The 13,795-nt window shown below is 46.4% G+C and overlaps 1 protein-coding gene across 2 annotated transcripts in view; it reads left to right on the forward strand.

The window, feature by feature from the left end:
* Window positions 1–13,795, forward strand: part of LMF2 (lipase maturation factor 2) — a 482,758-nt gene that overhangs the window by 87,979 nt on the left and 380,984 nt on the right. For both annotated transcript variants that reach the window (XM_069629496.1, XM_069629497.1), the window contains exons 2-3: window positions 10,071–10,324; window positions 11,108–11,136. In XM_069629496.1, coding sequence (XP_069485597.1) covers window positions 10,071–10,324; window positions 11,108–11,136 — 283 coding nt within the window. The remainder of the gene's footprint in view (window positions 1–10,070; window positions 10,325–11,107; window positions 11,137–13,795) is intronic.

A 13,795-nucleotide genomic window follows, 5' to 3' on the forward strand; every position in this document is an offset into this window, starting at 1 on the left:
TCATGGCTGCTTGACAAGACTGGCTCACTTACCAGATCACTCCGGCAAGCTTCAGGCACCACCGCCGTCTTCACGTCAGCCATTGGTTCTCCTTCGTGTTCACGGCCGCATTCCCGCCCGATGACAGCTGCTGTTCCCACGATGCTGGGGAGGCCCTCTCACGCTGCCACACTCACACCCTGGGGCCGGTGGCAGCTTAGGAGACTTGTAGCGCTCGGTGCTTCTTCTTGTCTGCCACTTTGGACGCTATGCTCACAGCATTTTCGGGAGCTCAGTACAGAGCTCTCAGAAGAGCCGCCATCATGGTCGGGCTCGCTAGCGCCACCTATCGTGACTGGGTGATCTAATGTGCATCTTAAGTCGCAGGTAGTATTGTCAGGGGTCTAACTCCGAAAGGATATTTTGTTTTTGGCTAGAAAAGTGGGAAAAATCACTCTAGTAAACAAGAACATAGACACCTGTTGTAGGCTTCACTTGTCAAGAAATGCCTCCTACCACATGCCCCTTCCTTAATCTACAGTTGTGCAGACGGCTACCCTCCACTCATTCTTTAGCACCCACCTTTTCAGCCTCTAAAGTCTTATCTAAGGAAGATGAGATACTGGATTGAGATGACAATATTTTCAAACACACCCCTCTAACTCATCAGGCAAATAATGAATCCGTCTTGGAACCAGTCAACCTGAAACTGTGAAAAGAGTTTGGACAGTTCATTCTGCAGGATGAGCTCAACCATTTCAAGACTGGTCTAGTGGATGCCAGGGTTTTGGCGCAAGATTTAATGGAAGCTGCAGCTCACATTGATACTTTGGCGAAGGGCCTTATGGTCTTTGTTGATGCCACCTGTCAAGCTTAGCTCAGTGCGGCCAAGTTTAGAGGTCGTCCAGGAGAAGGTTCTGGACCTTCTGTTTGTGGGAGAAATGGTTATCTAATTATCAGTAGAGCTGTGTAAAAGGTAAAACCAAGGCTAATACCTTAAATCGCTGTCCATCCCCACAAATGTGCAGCAGCAAGTCTTCTTACCCCAAATGTCAGACGTTGGTTCCCTATACTTTGCAGTATTTCCTGCGTTTCAGGACTGGAAGTCTTGGCAACCAATCGTCTCCCCTAGTGGACCTTGCTGCAAAACGCAGAGAGGACAGGGTGTTTTCCTCCCACTGAACAGCCTTTCTCTTGGCCAATACCTTCAATTCGGACAAGACCACCCCTCCAAATCTGCAGTCTTGGTGGACCCATCGCAAAGTATCATTGGGTGCTGTTGGTAGCTTGATAGGATTTCTGCCTTCTGCTACCACCAGTCCTCTTCTCCCCTCCGCCCCCTCGCCTCCCACATCCACCCCTGACAGGATCGCCTTCTCTCCTCTTGGAAATTCAAAATATTCTGGAATTAAAAGAAATCAAAACAGTCGTCCTGAAGTGGATGGGGTGGTTTTCACCCACATTTACAGTGCTGTAATCCAACCAGGCTGGCCTGTGCACCATCTTAAACCCGACAGATTTCAATCTGCACCTCCCTCAAGATCCCGCCAGCACACATCCGTTTGTCTTTGGAAAAGAACAATTGGCTCTTTGTAGTGAATCTTCAGGATGCCCGTCTTATCCCACTATGGCTCCCACACACCAGGTACCTTTGTTTCTCGGTAGGGAGCAAGCATTTCCAGTACCAAATGGTTCCCTTTGGACTGAGCTTTGCACCAAGTGCCTTTACGAAGATAGCAGACATGGCAGCCTTTCTCTGACTATGAGGAGTCCGTCTATGGGTAATGATGTAAATATGTTCTATGTAAAGTGTTGGATAAAAACGATATATAAATATCGAGGATAGCTTGGGGCAACCTTTGTCACAACACAGGTTCGAATCCCAATCCCATGCTTAGAAACCACTTTCTGGTATTAAGCGTGTTACAAATGAACAATAAAATACATATGAATGTCTTCTCAGATGTCGCTGTCCTTAAAGTCAACTCCCAAATGCAGACATTAGTACAACTTATGTTCTGCTTTGGATTATTGGTGAACTGGAGGAAATCCTCCATGATGGTCACTTGATACCTGATGTTCGCTTTAACACGATGGGCAGGGTTTTGCTGACAGGGGACAGGCTTAAAAATCAAATTCAAACATGTGCCCTTTTTCTGAAACCCACCCACATGACAGTATTGCAATTCCAGAGGCTTCTGGGATTGAGGGCCTTCTGCATTTTGGCACTTCCTCTAGTGAGGCTGAAAATGAGGCGCCTGCATAGACCCAATTGATTCTAGTGACGCCGGAAATGAGAACCGATCTCAAGTGGTGGGCAGACTACTCCAACTTCTTAAGTAGCTCCTTTTTCACAACTGCCCCCTCACAGGACAATAACTCTGGGTTCCTCTCTGCTAGGATGGGGCCAGGGTGGATGTTGGGGCACCTAGAAGCGTTCAACTGATTGTCCGCTTTAGACAGTGTACACCTCAATTACCTCATTGTTAAACATTTTTCTGGCTCTGAAAGCCTTCCAACTCGCATCAACAAAATAGTGTGCATCTGGACAGACTCTCAATCTTTTATGTAAACCAGCAAGGCTAGCTTGCCCCCAGTCCCGACATTAGCATTGACACAGATCTTTTCCAGACCTAGCAACACCGCTGGGTCTGGCTCTCCTTTCAGGTAGTTCTCCATGTCGCTGGGTTATGGTAACATGTCCTTGCCTTTTTGCCATTATCTGTTGGGGTTGACTTTTTAAAAAAGTCCATCAAATCCAGGGTCTGATCAAAGTATAATGGGACAAAATATTGAAGTTTTCCCTTCAAATAGTTTTTCTTATGTTTTTAAATGGTTAATGTCTTAGAATGTTTTTTTGTTAACATTTCTGATTGTAGTACTTGCCGGCATTGTGGATTTTACCTTCATGAAGTTTGTTTTTTCTGTGGACATGTGCATTTAAAGTTTTATGACCCTCCATTCCCAAAAGTGAAGCCAGACTGCGCAATCGCACTTGGGTTGTGTCCAGTTCAACTTAATGGAAGTCTTGCACATTCCATATTATTAATCTTCCCAACCCCTCACCATACGACATGCAGAAATTGTTCCGATATCAAATTTGGACAACAGTACCACACAGGTAGTTTATCCAATGTTGGATATCAACAATAAGATATTGAAAGGGTCGAGATTGATTAGGGAACCCGGGTAAGTCCTACACGGCATTGTGGGGGGTGGGGGGGTGGGGGGGGGTGGTGAGGGCCATCTAAAACAAGGCTGTAAACTTTCAATAAAATCTGTGCAAAATACCCTTTCACACTTCCAACAAAACACCTCCCCTACACATGTACACAATCCGCCTGCATACACATTTCTGCTTCAGACTCTCCCCTTACATTTTCAGCGTTTTTGTTTTTTTTGTTTTGTTGTTCATTTAGGGAGGCACGGTAAATAGTTTTGCAGTATATTAATTTTTTTAAAACTTTTTTTTTGATTGTGGTACACACTACTACAACACGACACTCTACATGTTTTCATACACAGGATGTTGACTTCAAAATTACAACAAGACACATGAGATTTACAAAGCTAGCTCGCTTCAGGGCCCTGTCGGGCGGTTACTAGCTGATCCCAGTTCACATAAATATACTCTGAACGGAGCCCAGATGTCCTTTGGTTTACTCGCCCTTGGGAGTGACATTATATACTGTTCCTCACACTCATTGACACATACCAGTTCTTTAAGGAAATGATTTATGCGTGGCGCATGTATGCTCTTCCAGTTCTGCAGTATGCACTTCTGTGCCACTACGCGCGCCATATTAAATAGTCTTCTGGTCACTTCAGGTGTCTTTCCTATGTCTCTGAATAGATATTTCTGGAGAGTCAGATCTGCTGGAACCTGTGTGATTTCTCCCAGAAGTTTTGCCACCTCTCCCCAGAACCCATATATAAGTGGGCAACTCCAGTACACATGGAATGAGTCAGCATGTTCGCAACCACCTTTCAGGCAGTTGTCTGGACTGTTCTGAGTGAATTTTGCAATTCTCTCGGGCATGTAATGCAGTTTATTTAATACCTTGAATTGGATCAGGCAGAGGCCTGTATTCATGGAGACCCTCTTTGTCAATTCACTATATCGCGCCCAGGCCTTATCCGTTATGGTTGTTCCCAGGTGGCTTTGATCAGATTCACTGTAGGCGTGTTTGCCTGCACAGCCGTGTATAACCTGGAAACACTGGTTCCCGAATAGGTGGACAGGATCACGAGGCACGGGTGTGGGGGGGGGCTCGTCTGGGAACAGTGGCCACCTAGCCTTGAAGGCCATTCGCATCCTGTGATACTGTAGGATCATCAACTGGTCCCCTCCCAACCTTAAACTCTTCCAGTGTTATAAATTTACCATTGGGAAAAATGTCTGATTTTGAATTCCCCCCTCTGGGTCCCATGTCTTCTGAACATCAGTATCATAAGACGGTGCAATGCCGGGAAAGTTCCAGAAGGGACCCTCCGAGTAATATGGGGTTTCTAGTTTAATCCTGTGGTAGATCCTGGACCATGCATATACTGTTGTACTGACTGGGTCAAATGGGCGGTCATCTTTATGTTTAATGTCAAAGATAACAGATCTTAGGTCAGTTGGGCGTGCAGCTGTTTCTCAATGCTGATGTGTGGTGAGGTGTTCAAATCATCATACCAGTATCTGACAAACTGGGCATGTGCCACCAGATAATATAGTTAGAAATACGGGGCTGCAATGCCTCCTTTGTTGTATGGTTCTACCATTTTTTTCCCCATTTCATTCTGGCCGCTCCCCCGCTCCACACAAACTCCACAAACAGGTATCGGAGGGCATCGAAAAACTGTCTACCAGGACATATTGGGATGTTAGTGAAAATATATAATGGCTTTGCCAAAATAACCATTTTTAATATGGCCACACGGCACATGAGTTAAATGGCGGGTTTTGCCCATAGACTGAGTTTGGTGCCTATCGTGCTTAATAGTTTGATTATCTGAATATAAAGAGGCTTTATTCCCGGATAGGATAATACCCAGGTATCTAATTTTAGTGGGAGACCACTGCAGTCATTGTGTGTTCGGACACTGTGTGGCAGGAGTTGGGGGGGGGGGGGGGGGGGGAAAGATCTCGGATTTGGATCTGTTAGTTATATAGCCTGAGCATTCGGCAAACTCATGTATGGTTTCCATTGCTGGCTCTAGGTGTGTCGGGTTCTCGAACATACAGGGATATTGACTGGGTTAGGCCGGCCATCCTTATACCCCTCTGCCCCTGATGTTCCCTAATAGATGCTGCCACCGGTTCCATTGTGAGGGCGAACAGTATGGGAGAGAATGGGCATCCCTGTCTCGTGCCCCTGCCTAAACCAACCCAGTCAGACAGCGTGCGGTTAGTCAGCACTCTAACCCCAGGATTAGAGTACAACAGCCTGACACATCTTAGAAAGTATGGGCCAATTCCGAATTTCTCCAGCACCTCAAACAGATATATCCACAACACTGTATCAAACTCCTTTTCAGCGTCAAGGGATACGGCCACCGCCTGGGCTTCAGGTTTTATCTGGGCCATGACTCCAAATAGTCTTCGAAGATTCAGTGCCATTGACCTAGTGGGAATGAAGCTGCACTGATCCGGATGTACCAGTGTGGTCATATTAGGAAGGAGTCTTGTGGCTAAGATTTTAGCAAATGTTTTTGCATCAGTTTATTAGGGACAGGGGCCTGTAGGAGGACATCTCATTGGGTGGACGCCTGGGCTTCATAAGTACTGTTATTATGGCCTCGCTCATGGATGTTGGAAGGGTTCCGAGTTCTGTAGCTTTTTCAAGACCGACAGTAGTACCGGGGCTAATTCCTCCTTGAGCTCCTTATGTAACTCTGCTCCCAGTCCGTCTGAGCCTGGCGCTTTTCTATTGGCTAATGATTTTATTGCTTCTATGAGCTCATCAGTCGTCAGGGGTTGGTCGAATGTAATTTTATAGTCTATGGGTAGTTTCGGGAGCGTGATGTTATCTAGGTATTTTTTTAATGTCGCTGGTGGATTTCGAATCATGATTGGAGTAAAGGTCTTAGAAAAAGCGGGTGAACTCTCTATTTATCCCCTCTTCGCTGGTGGTCACTGTTCCATCTCCCGCCAATATGCTGGAGATCGGTGTATGGTGCGTCTCAGCCTTCAACAGGTTTGCCAAGATACGACCTGCTCTATTCCCTTCACCGTACCTGCGTGCTCTAAGTGGAGTAGCCATATATCGAAGTTCCCTAGTGGCCAGTTTATTAAACTCCTGCCGACTGCTATTGATGTCGGAGGATTTTTTCTTCATGTGTAACTGTACCATGCTTCTAACTCCCCCAAGCGTTGCTCCACCTCCGCCAGTTCCAGCCTGACCGACCCCAGCAGACCCGTGGATTTAGATATTAGGATCCCTCTCACCCATACCTTAAAGGCTTCCCAAAAGGTTGCACACCTGTCCACTGACCCCCCCCCCCTATTAATTTTAAGGAAATGCTCCACCTCTGTGCAGTGTATCAGCCACTGTCGGGTCCTTAAGAATGTCGGATGGCATCCTCCATCTTCTAGCTGGGGGTTTTACATTCTCCAGTGTCATGTCCACTATGATTAGGAGTGATCCGACAAAGTTCGGGGGAGCATTTCGCATCTACAAATCTGGTGCATAAGGGATGCGGATACTGGCCAATAATCTATCCTTTTTTTTGGGTGCAACGTTCTCCAGGTGTCTACCAATGCTAATTGTGACAGGATTTGCTGTAACGTAACAGATGTTTTGCAGGGATTTCGGTGTTTGGTAGTGGAACGATCGAGGGCGACATCCAAGATGGTAAAGTCCCCCCCACCCCAGTATCTGCTCACTCCCAGTATAGCCTATTTCATTGACATAGGTTCCCACCTTGCTCGACTTAGTGCGATTGTTCAGGCCCCGAACATTCCATGTAAAGAGTTTTAGCTTCAGCCCCTGGGCTGTCGTCCCAGTGTCAACCATGTTTGCATGTTTTAACAGTATTTCTTGTCGCAGTATCTCCTAATAGTGTCCTGTGCAGCGGTGCAACCACAAATTTTAACTTGCAGGACCCTTCCAACTGGGTCCAAAAACCTCGGCTCCCTCTCCCCGTTCCCAAGCAGCTCAACATAGCTGAACCACATATTGCATTGAAGCCCCCCCCCCCGCATCATCTCCCCCAACTTGACAATGCTGCCCGTCAACTTCTGAAACCTTCCCTTTGGGCATTCCCTTAAACTAGTGGATTTTTCCTAGGGGGTTGCCTGCTGTAGCCATCTGATTGGCCTTGTCAGGGACTCACGGCTCAATTATCTATAAACCTGTGTCCAGGCCGTTCTTGTTGGTGTTCTATTGTCCATGTGTCGGCAGGTAGGCGGTAAGCCTCTGTCAGTCTGCCGGATCTCGCCTCTCCCCTCCTGATCCTGGTCTTTCGTTTTGGTCACTTCTTCTGTTTCTGGGAGGCAGCGGGATGGAGGTCTCCACATAAGTCGGGGCTTATACAGGATTTTCAAAGAAGTGGTCTCTTCCACCGTGTTGGATTCTTATCTTTGCCAGAAAGAAAAGGGCATATGGCACGTTGCGCATCCGCAGTTGTTTTTTCACCAATTCATAGGACCGGCTCTGTGATTGTATGCTGGCCGAAAAGTCTGGGTAGATATGTATTCTGCTTTGCTCATAATGTAGGGTACCCTTCTCTCTGGCCAGTTGGAGTATAGCATCTCTGTCCCTGTAGTTAAGGAGCTGTGCTAGTATGGTGCGTGGTGGAGCTCCTGGCTTCGGAGGCGGTGCTAAAGTGCGGTGGGCTCTCTTGACGAGGAAGTGGTCTGAAAAGGATTCTGCACCGAGGAGATCTTTCAAAAGGTTTTCCACTTGCCTTTCCATAGCGCCCTTACCAAAGGTTTCCGCAACCCAGACGATCCGGATGTTATTCCGTCGTGATGTCGATTCTAGATCCTCGCACTTGCTTTGGTTTTTGTGTAGTTCTGCCTTGAGTTGGGCTATGTCGTGGCCATGTTGTGAAATCGTATCTTCGTTCGTGCTTATTCTATTCTCAGCTTCTGTAATGCGCGTGCTCTCCTTCTCCACTCAAGCTTTCTGGGATCCAATTTTTGCCACTGTCATCCAGTTTGTCATTCACCGCCATAAATCCGTTCTGTACCAGTGTTGCTAGGTGGTCTAAGGGATCTTCCTCCTATCTATCGGATGCTTGTGGCACCCCGTCCGCGCCCTGCGATTGGGAGCTGGCGAAGGAGTCCATTGGGCCGGTTTTCCCCTCCTGTGCCCTTCTTAGTGCGGCCCATGTGTTGTGGTTTACAGGTGTGAGAGTGGACTGTTCTCCAACGTAAGGATGGCAACTGTTATTCAGCCAGAGGAGATCCAGGAAATGTTCCCACGTTATTCCTCCTCTGCACAGGGTGCTTTATCTCCCACTTGTTTGTTTCTTCTTAGCCTAGCTCTCTGTAAACAGTCTAGTTGGGTTCCCTAGTGGAATGCACTTCTGCACAGTTTTGTATTAATAGGAGTAGTGTCCAGTGGGTAGTCACCTGGCCTCACCCGCCCTGTTCAGGATATTCTGAGGCATCTGGCATCTGGCCCTTCACACGTGTTTTTTTAAAAAAAAAATATATATATATATATATATATTTTTCCAGTTGTTGCTGTCTCCTGTGGGTGGGGGGGGGGGGTGTAGTCCCTGGATCCTCCTCAAAATGCCAGTACTGGCTTATGTCTTACGCAGGGGGGGGGGCCTCCCCCCACCTCTTTCTCTATATTGGGAAGAGCTTCAACCTCGGCTCTTCGCCGCCGGCCGGGGGGCCCCCCCACCACCTGCCTACTTACTTGATGTGAGGAAAGCGTGTGCGCCTGCTCCGGGGCACCGCCGGTGACATGTTTCTCTTCGGGGAGACGGGGGCAGGCCCAGCGGCAGCCGCAGTACACATGCGGGAGCAGAGCCCAGCCCCTCCAGGGTTCCGCTTCCCTCCCCCGTCCATTCCCCCCCCCCCCCCCCTCCCGCAGCCACAGCCGTGCCAGGCGCAGGCTGGCTGCGCTGAGCCACACCAAGCCGGGGTGGTCTCTTCTCTGGCACCGCACTTCAAAGTCGCAGTGCCGCCCCTCCCCAATGCGGCCCGCCTCCTGTTCTCAGTGCCTCCGACACCTCGTCCGTGTCGCATGGAGCTGCGGCGCGGCTGTGCCAGTGTCTCCCTGCCGCTGGAGACTTCAAGCCAGATATCTCAGCACTCCCTGCACTTCTGCCTGCGATTTCACCAGGATTTGTACAGATGGCTCTCCTCTACATGGATCTTTTGTTTTCAAGTATCTCGAACGGCGCTGAAAGGATTTATTTCAGTAAAGGATTTCGATTGAGCCGGAGTTCTCCTTTCAGGCAGCCATCTACGGTGTGCGCAACAGCGTCCCCCCGCAGTATGTTAATTTGGCATGTGTTGCCCTTGTAATGTGCCCTTAAATGCTTACTGTTGAGTCCTGGAGGTTTTTATTCTAGCAAATGCATACGCTCCTCTTGATTGCATAATTTATCAGGAATGCTGCTATACATAGAAGTGTTATGATCCTAAACCTCATACTATTCCGTGTATTAACCAGACCTTGTAAAATAAGGACGCTAATGTCTCCACTTTTACTGTTTGCCTACTAGTCCCGTCTTGTGTTGCCTAATAATGCATAAAGGTGTTGTCTCTACTGGCAAGTACTAGTTGACTTATGCCGTGTGTGTGTGTGTGTGTATCTGTTTGTCTTTAAAGGAAGGTCTGTGCTTTTCATTGCTTCCTGATATATGCACTTGTCCAACTATTTATGCCATTTTGCATTGCTTTGTGGCATTATACAAATTGTAATGGGAACGTGATTTGTACTGATAATTTTGCTAAGAAGCAACAACACTTGAATGAAACTGGAATAACACTTCTAGCTACTTAATGGTTTAAGCACCAAAACATGCAATAACCATTGTCAGTAATGGAGTCTCTCGTTTAAAGCGTGCAACTCTTGGGAACGGTCGTGCGCTGATGTTCTGTGCAATGAAGGGTCTAATGGAAGCCTTTCTTCTATCTGCAGGGCTTTATGGAAGGGACGGCATTTTGCCTGCTCGGAAGATGCTGAAGTACACAGGCCAGAGCATCTGGGAACAGCTGAAGGAGTCGCCGACACTGCTGCTGTTGGGCCCACGCCTGGGTCTGGACACGGAGCAGGGCATGGAGCTTATTTGCATTCTTGGGGTGATACTGGCATTTGGTGCCATGGTGCTAGAGCCTCTGAGGGACTGTACGGTTTTCCTGCTGTTGTGGCTGCTGTATATGTCACTTTATCAGGTATGTTGCTGTCATTTTTCCCCCATTCCCTAAATATCTAAAGTTTGGCTTACTCTTTTAATCCCTATGCTCGTTGTTCCTCACCTTGAAACTGGGATCATCCACCAATCACGTGGGCCCATATCTGTCAATGCAACTCGTGCTCGACCTTCTCTTACTCCAGTGCCATTTCGCTTCCACGGGTCTGCCGCTGGACATCAATCGGGTTTACAACACTTCCTGCTACTCCAGTAAATGGGGGGGTGGGGGGGCGGGCAGGAGCCGAGGGGATGAATACACTTCTGCCATTACCTTATTCCTAAACTGCTGTTCCATTGCCAATGATCTAATTTGAGATTTGCTGCACATTTCAACCCCTCAAATGCTATTCTAGTATAGGCAGGATCACATATGCATGTTGGTAAGCTCGACCAGCAGTAGCCATGATATTGGAGTGCTTCCACCATGCAGAATTATTTGCACTGCTTTCTCCACCACATCGTGTTTTGTATTTTCCATGCTAACTCCCCTTCTCCACTGACTGCCTCATTTCTCCCTGGTGTGAATTTCTTCATAGTCTGGGATTCTGTCTGTATTTGGCCATGGCACTCATTTTTTGCAATCTCTAGCTGTTTTAGGTTATGGCTCTGTTTTGCTTGTCTGTGGACTGTCGCTGGCTGTGCAAGCTTGACCACCTTTAGATCTGGTTCTAAAATATGAGCCGATTGGGAGTTTGAGGGATTCTTACTTGGCTTTGTGATGCCTGCAGTGTTGGTTATTGTTAATACATCTTTTTCTCTGCAGGTTGGCCAGGTGTTCCTGTATTTCCAGTGGTAAGTACCATTGTTCTTTTAAGATGTGTCTTTGCAAATGGGTCAGAGCTCTGGTTGTGTCATTGGGGTAGAATAGCGCAAAGCTAAGCTACATGTCAATTTGTTTCCATGTAAACGTCAGGGTTCTAGTACAGAAAAGCAATTACCAGCCTCGCAAGATGAAAAGGTTGCTTTTTTTTCCTCCCCGCCCCCCCTTTCCTCTATGGGGTGGATATTTTTTCCTTAGCCCTTGGACATCCATGAACTGAAAACAATTTACAAGTTGTGTGTTAAGGCAGTTGACATTTGGGCTGTGGGTGTAACTGGTCTCCTTCCACCATCCCCATTTTTAGTCTGGATCAAACCTTGATTTAATGGTTTGCCTGAGAGTAGGACTGACGGGGCCAACCCTGAGCTTCTTCCTTAACCCCCTGAGACAGCAACTAAAACTACCAGGTCCCAGAGAAGCTGGGAATTCAGGGCTACATCTCACCCAATGCATTATGTTTAGAAATCCAAAACTGGGCATATTCCAGTGTGCCTGTCAGGGTAAGATATGCTATTGGGAAACACTTGTATAAGGGGCTTCTCTGGGTGTACAGCCAGGTGCATGTCTTCGAAAGTAAACAAATTTAACTTTAGCCTCACCCCCAGCATGTGCAAAGAATTTTTCTCCTTCCCCTTCAGCATTTAGAAAATACTTCCTTCTCCCTCCCATTCATATTTTTCTTTGTGTGCATAGGTGGGATCTTGCTGGAGGATCATATTACATCAGAAACCAACAAACAAAACTAAGTTCAGTGCTAGGGGACAGCCGGTAGAACAGACGGGGGCAACTAGCTCCAGCACACCGAAGCCAATAAGGAAAGCGAAGATGGCTGAAAGCCTTTTAAAATTACTTTCTGATTTTTAAATTCCCTTGCCATTCCATTCCCTGGCTTGGAAAGTTTATTGTCCAATCACTTGAAACATTTTCCTCCGGCTAATGGATAATGGTGAGGGCTTTATAAAGGATGTACAAAGTAGACTATCTTTTGAGCTGCAAGGCTTTGGCCCCAGAAGAGAGCCTTTAGAAACCAGACGAGGGGTGTGCTACATTGAAGAGCAAGAGTGCGCAGAATACTTGATTGTTGTTCGAAAGGTCAACAGTGCACCATATACCTGAGTTAATCAGTAAAGCATAGTCCCAATGAAGGGCGGGGTTTTTTTTAGGGACACTTGAGGAAGGGAGGAAGCCCAAAAGCCTATAGGTGGAGAGTCCTTATGGTCCCCACAAGCGATTGACTGAATTCTAGATTGAATTAAACACGAGACCTTCCCGTGTGGAACTTTCTAAATTGCTGTCCTTTGTTAATAATCCTGAATTCAAGGACCATGTTCCCCAAGAAAAGTTGCATCCATCATAAACATATATTTATATATATGTTTCATGTTTTACTTTGAATAAACTAGTTAAAAAAAAGGATTTAAAAGTTTGCCACCCTACAATTTATAAAATACATTCATTGATAACCTTCTACCCATAAGCCTTACAATACATTTTAAACCATAATTCTACCCCTCACCCCCTAAATACTATCATAAATCTTAGTCTATTGAAGGAGAGGAAAAGAGAAAGAAAACGCATCCCACAATCCTGCCCCCTACATCTTAAAAGGGAAACCACCTAATGCATTGTCAAACACACTTTTTCATGCTCTGATACGAGTAATTTCATTTAAATGTTGTAAATCAAAGATTTACTCAAGTGTCAGTTTTCTTTTACCAGCTTAATCCAGTTCAAAACTCAGGAAACCACCCCAAATTCTATCAGAATCTTCCCTTTCTTTTGCATCGACATCACAACTCTATCAATGCCACATTGAGTCAATTTCCTCCATCCACAATTCCACTGTTGGGAGTGCAGCCGATTTCCAATGACGTGGGATTATCCTTTTTCAGGCAATGAACCTTTTAAAATCCATGTTACTTGGTGGTATAGCAAATCATCCAAATCTGTGTCCTCTCCCAGAATGGAGGTCTCAAAGTTAAATTCCTTTTCTTTTACTCTATTCATCACCTCCGTAATTCCCAAAATGTATGCTCAAGGGAGCCTCGTGCAAGATCACAATCCCAACATGCGTCTGTTGAACTCAAGCCTTGTCTGTGCATACGGTCCGAGGCCAAAATACTCTGTTCAGACATTCTCAGAATGTTTCTACAGAACGCTTCTCTACTTTGGTGTGTCATTTCGTCTTGCAGGCAATGCAACCAGGACGCCAAGCTCTTATCATTCCATCCTGAATTTTAGCTTAGTAGGTTATACATTTTGGATGCCATGTTCCTGACTGCCTATAACCTTATTAGTGACAATCCAATCTGGAAAGACAAGTGTTGGTAAGTTTACTACATTTATTTTCCGGTACTTATCAAACTTTTTCAGTTCTCGAATTGATCGCTATTTTCCTCCTTCAAACAAGTCCTCAAGCCTTCTTACTCCTGCCAGAAACCAATTTGGCCAAAATAATATTTTCTTAATTTGGATTGCTGGGGTCAGCCATATTGAGTAACTTCAGTAAGTCTGGTATCGTATCTAATGACTTGGCGATGGTTCTCCAGGTCGACCTCAGAAATTCAGTCATACAGATTTTTTCACCCCATTCTTAGTTTGTGGTTAAGACTGCCAAAGTGTTTAGTGGGC

This window comes from Ambystoma mexicanum, chromosome 12 (assembly GCF_040938575.1).
Source record: "Ambystoma mexicanum isolate Mex_15411 chromosome 12, UKY_AmexF1_1, whole genome shotgun sequence".
In the NCBI taxonomy this organism is placed as follows: Eukaryota; Metazoa; Chordata; class Amphibia; order Caudata; family Ambystomatidae; genus Ambystoma; species Ambystoma mexicanum.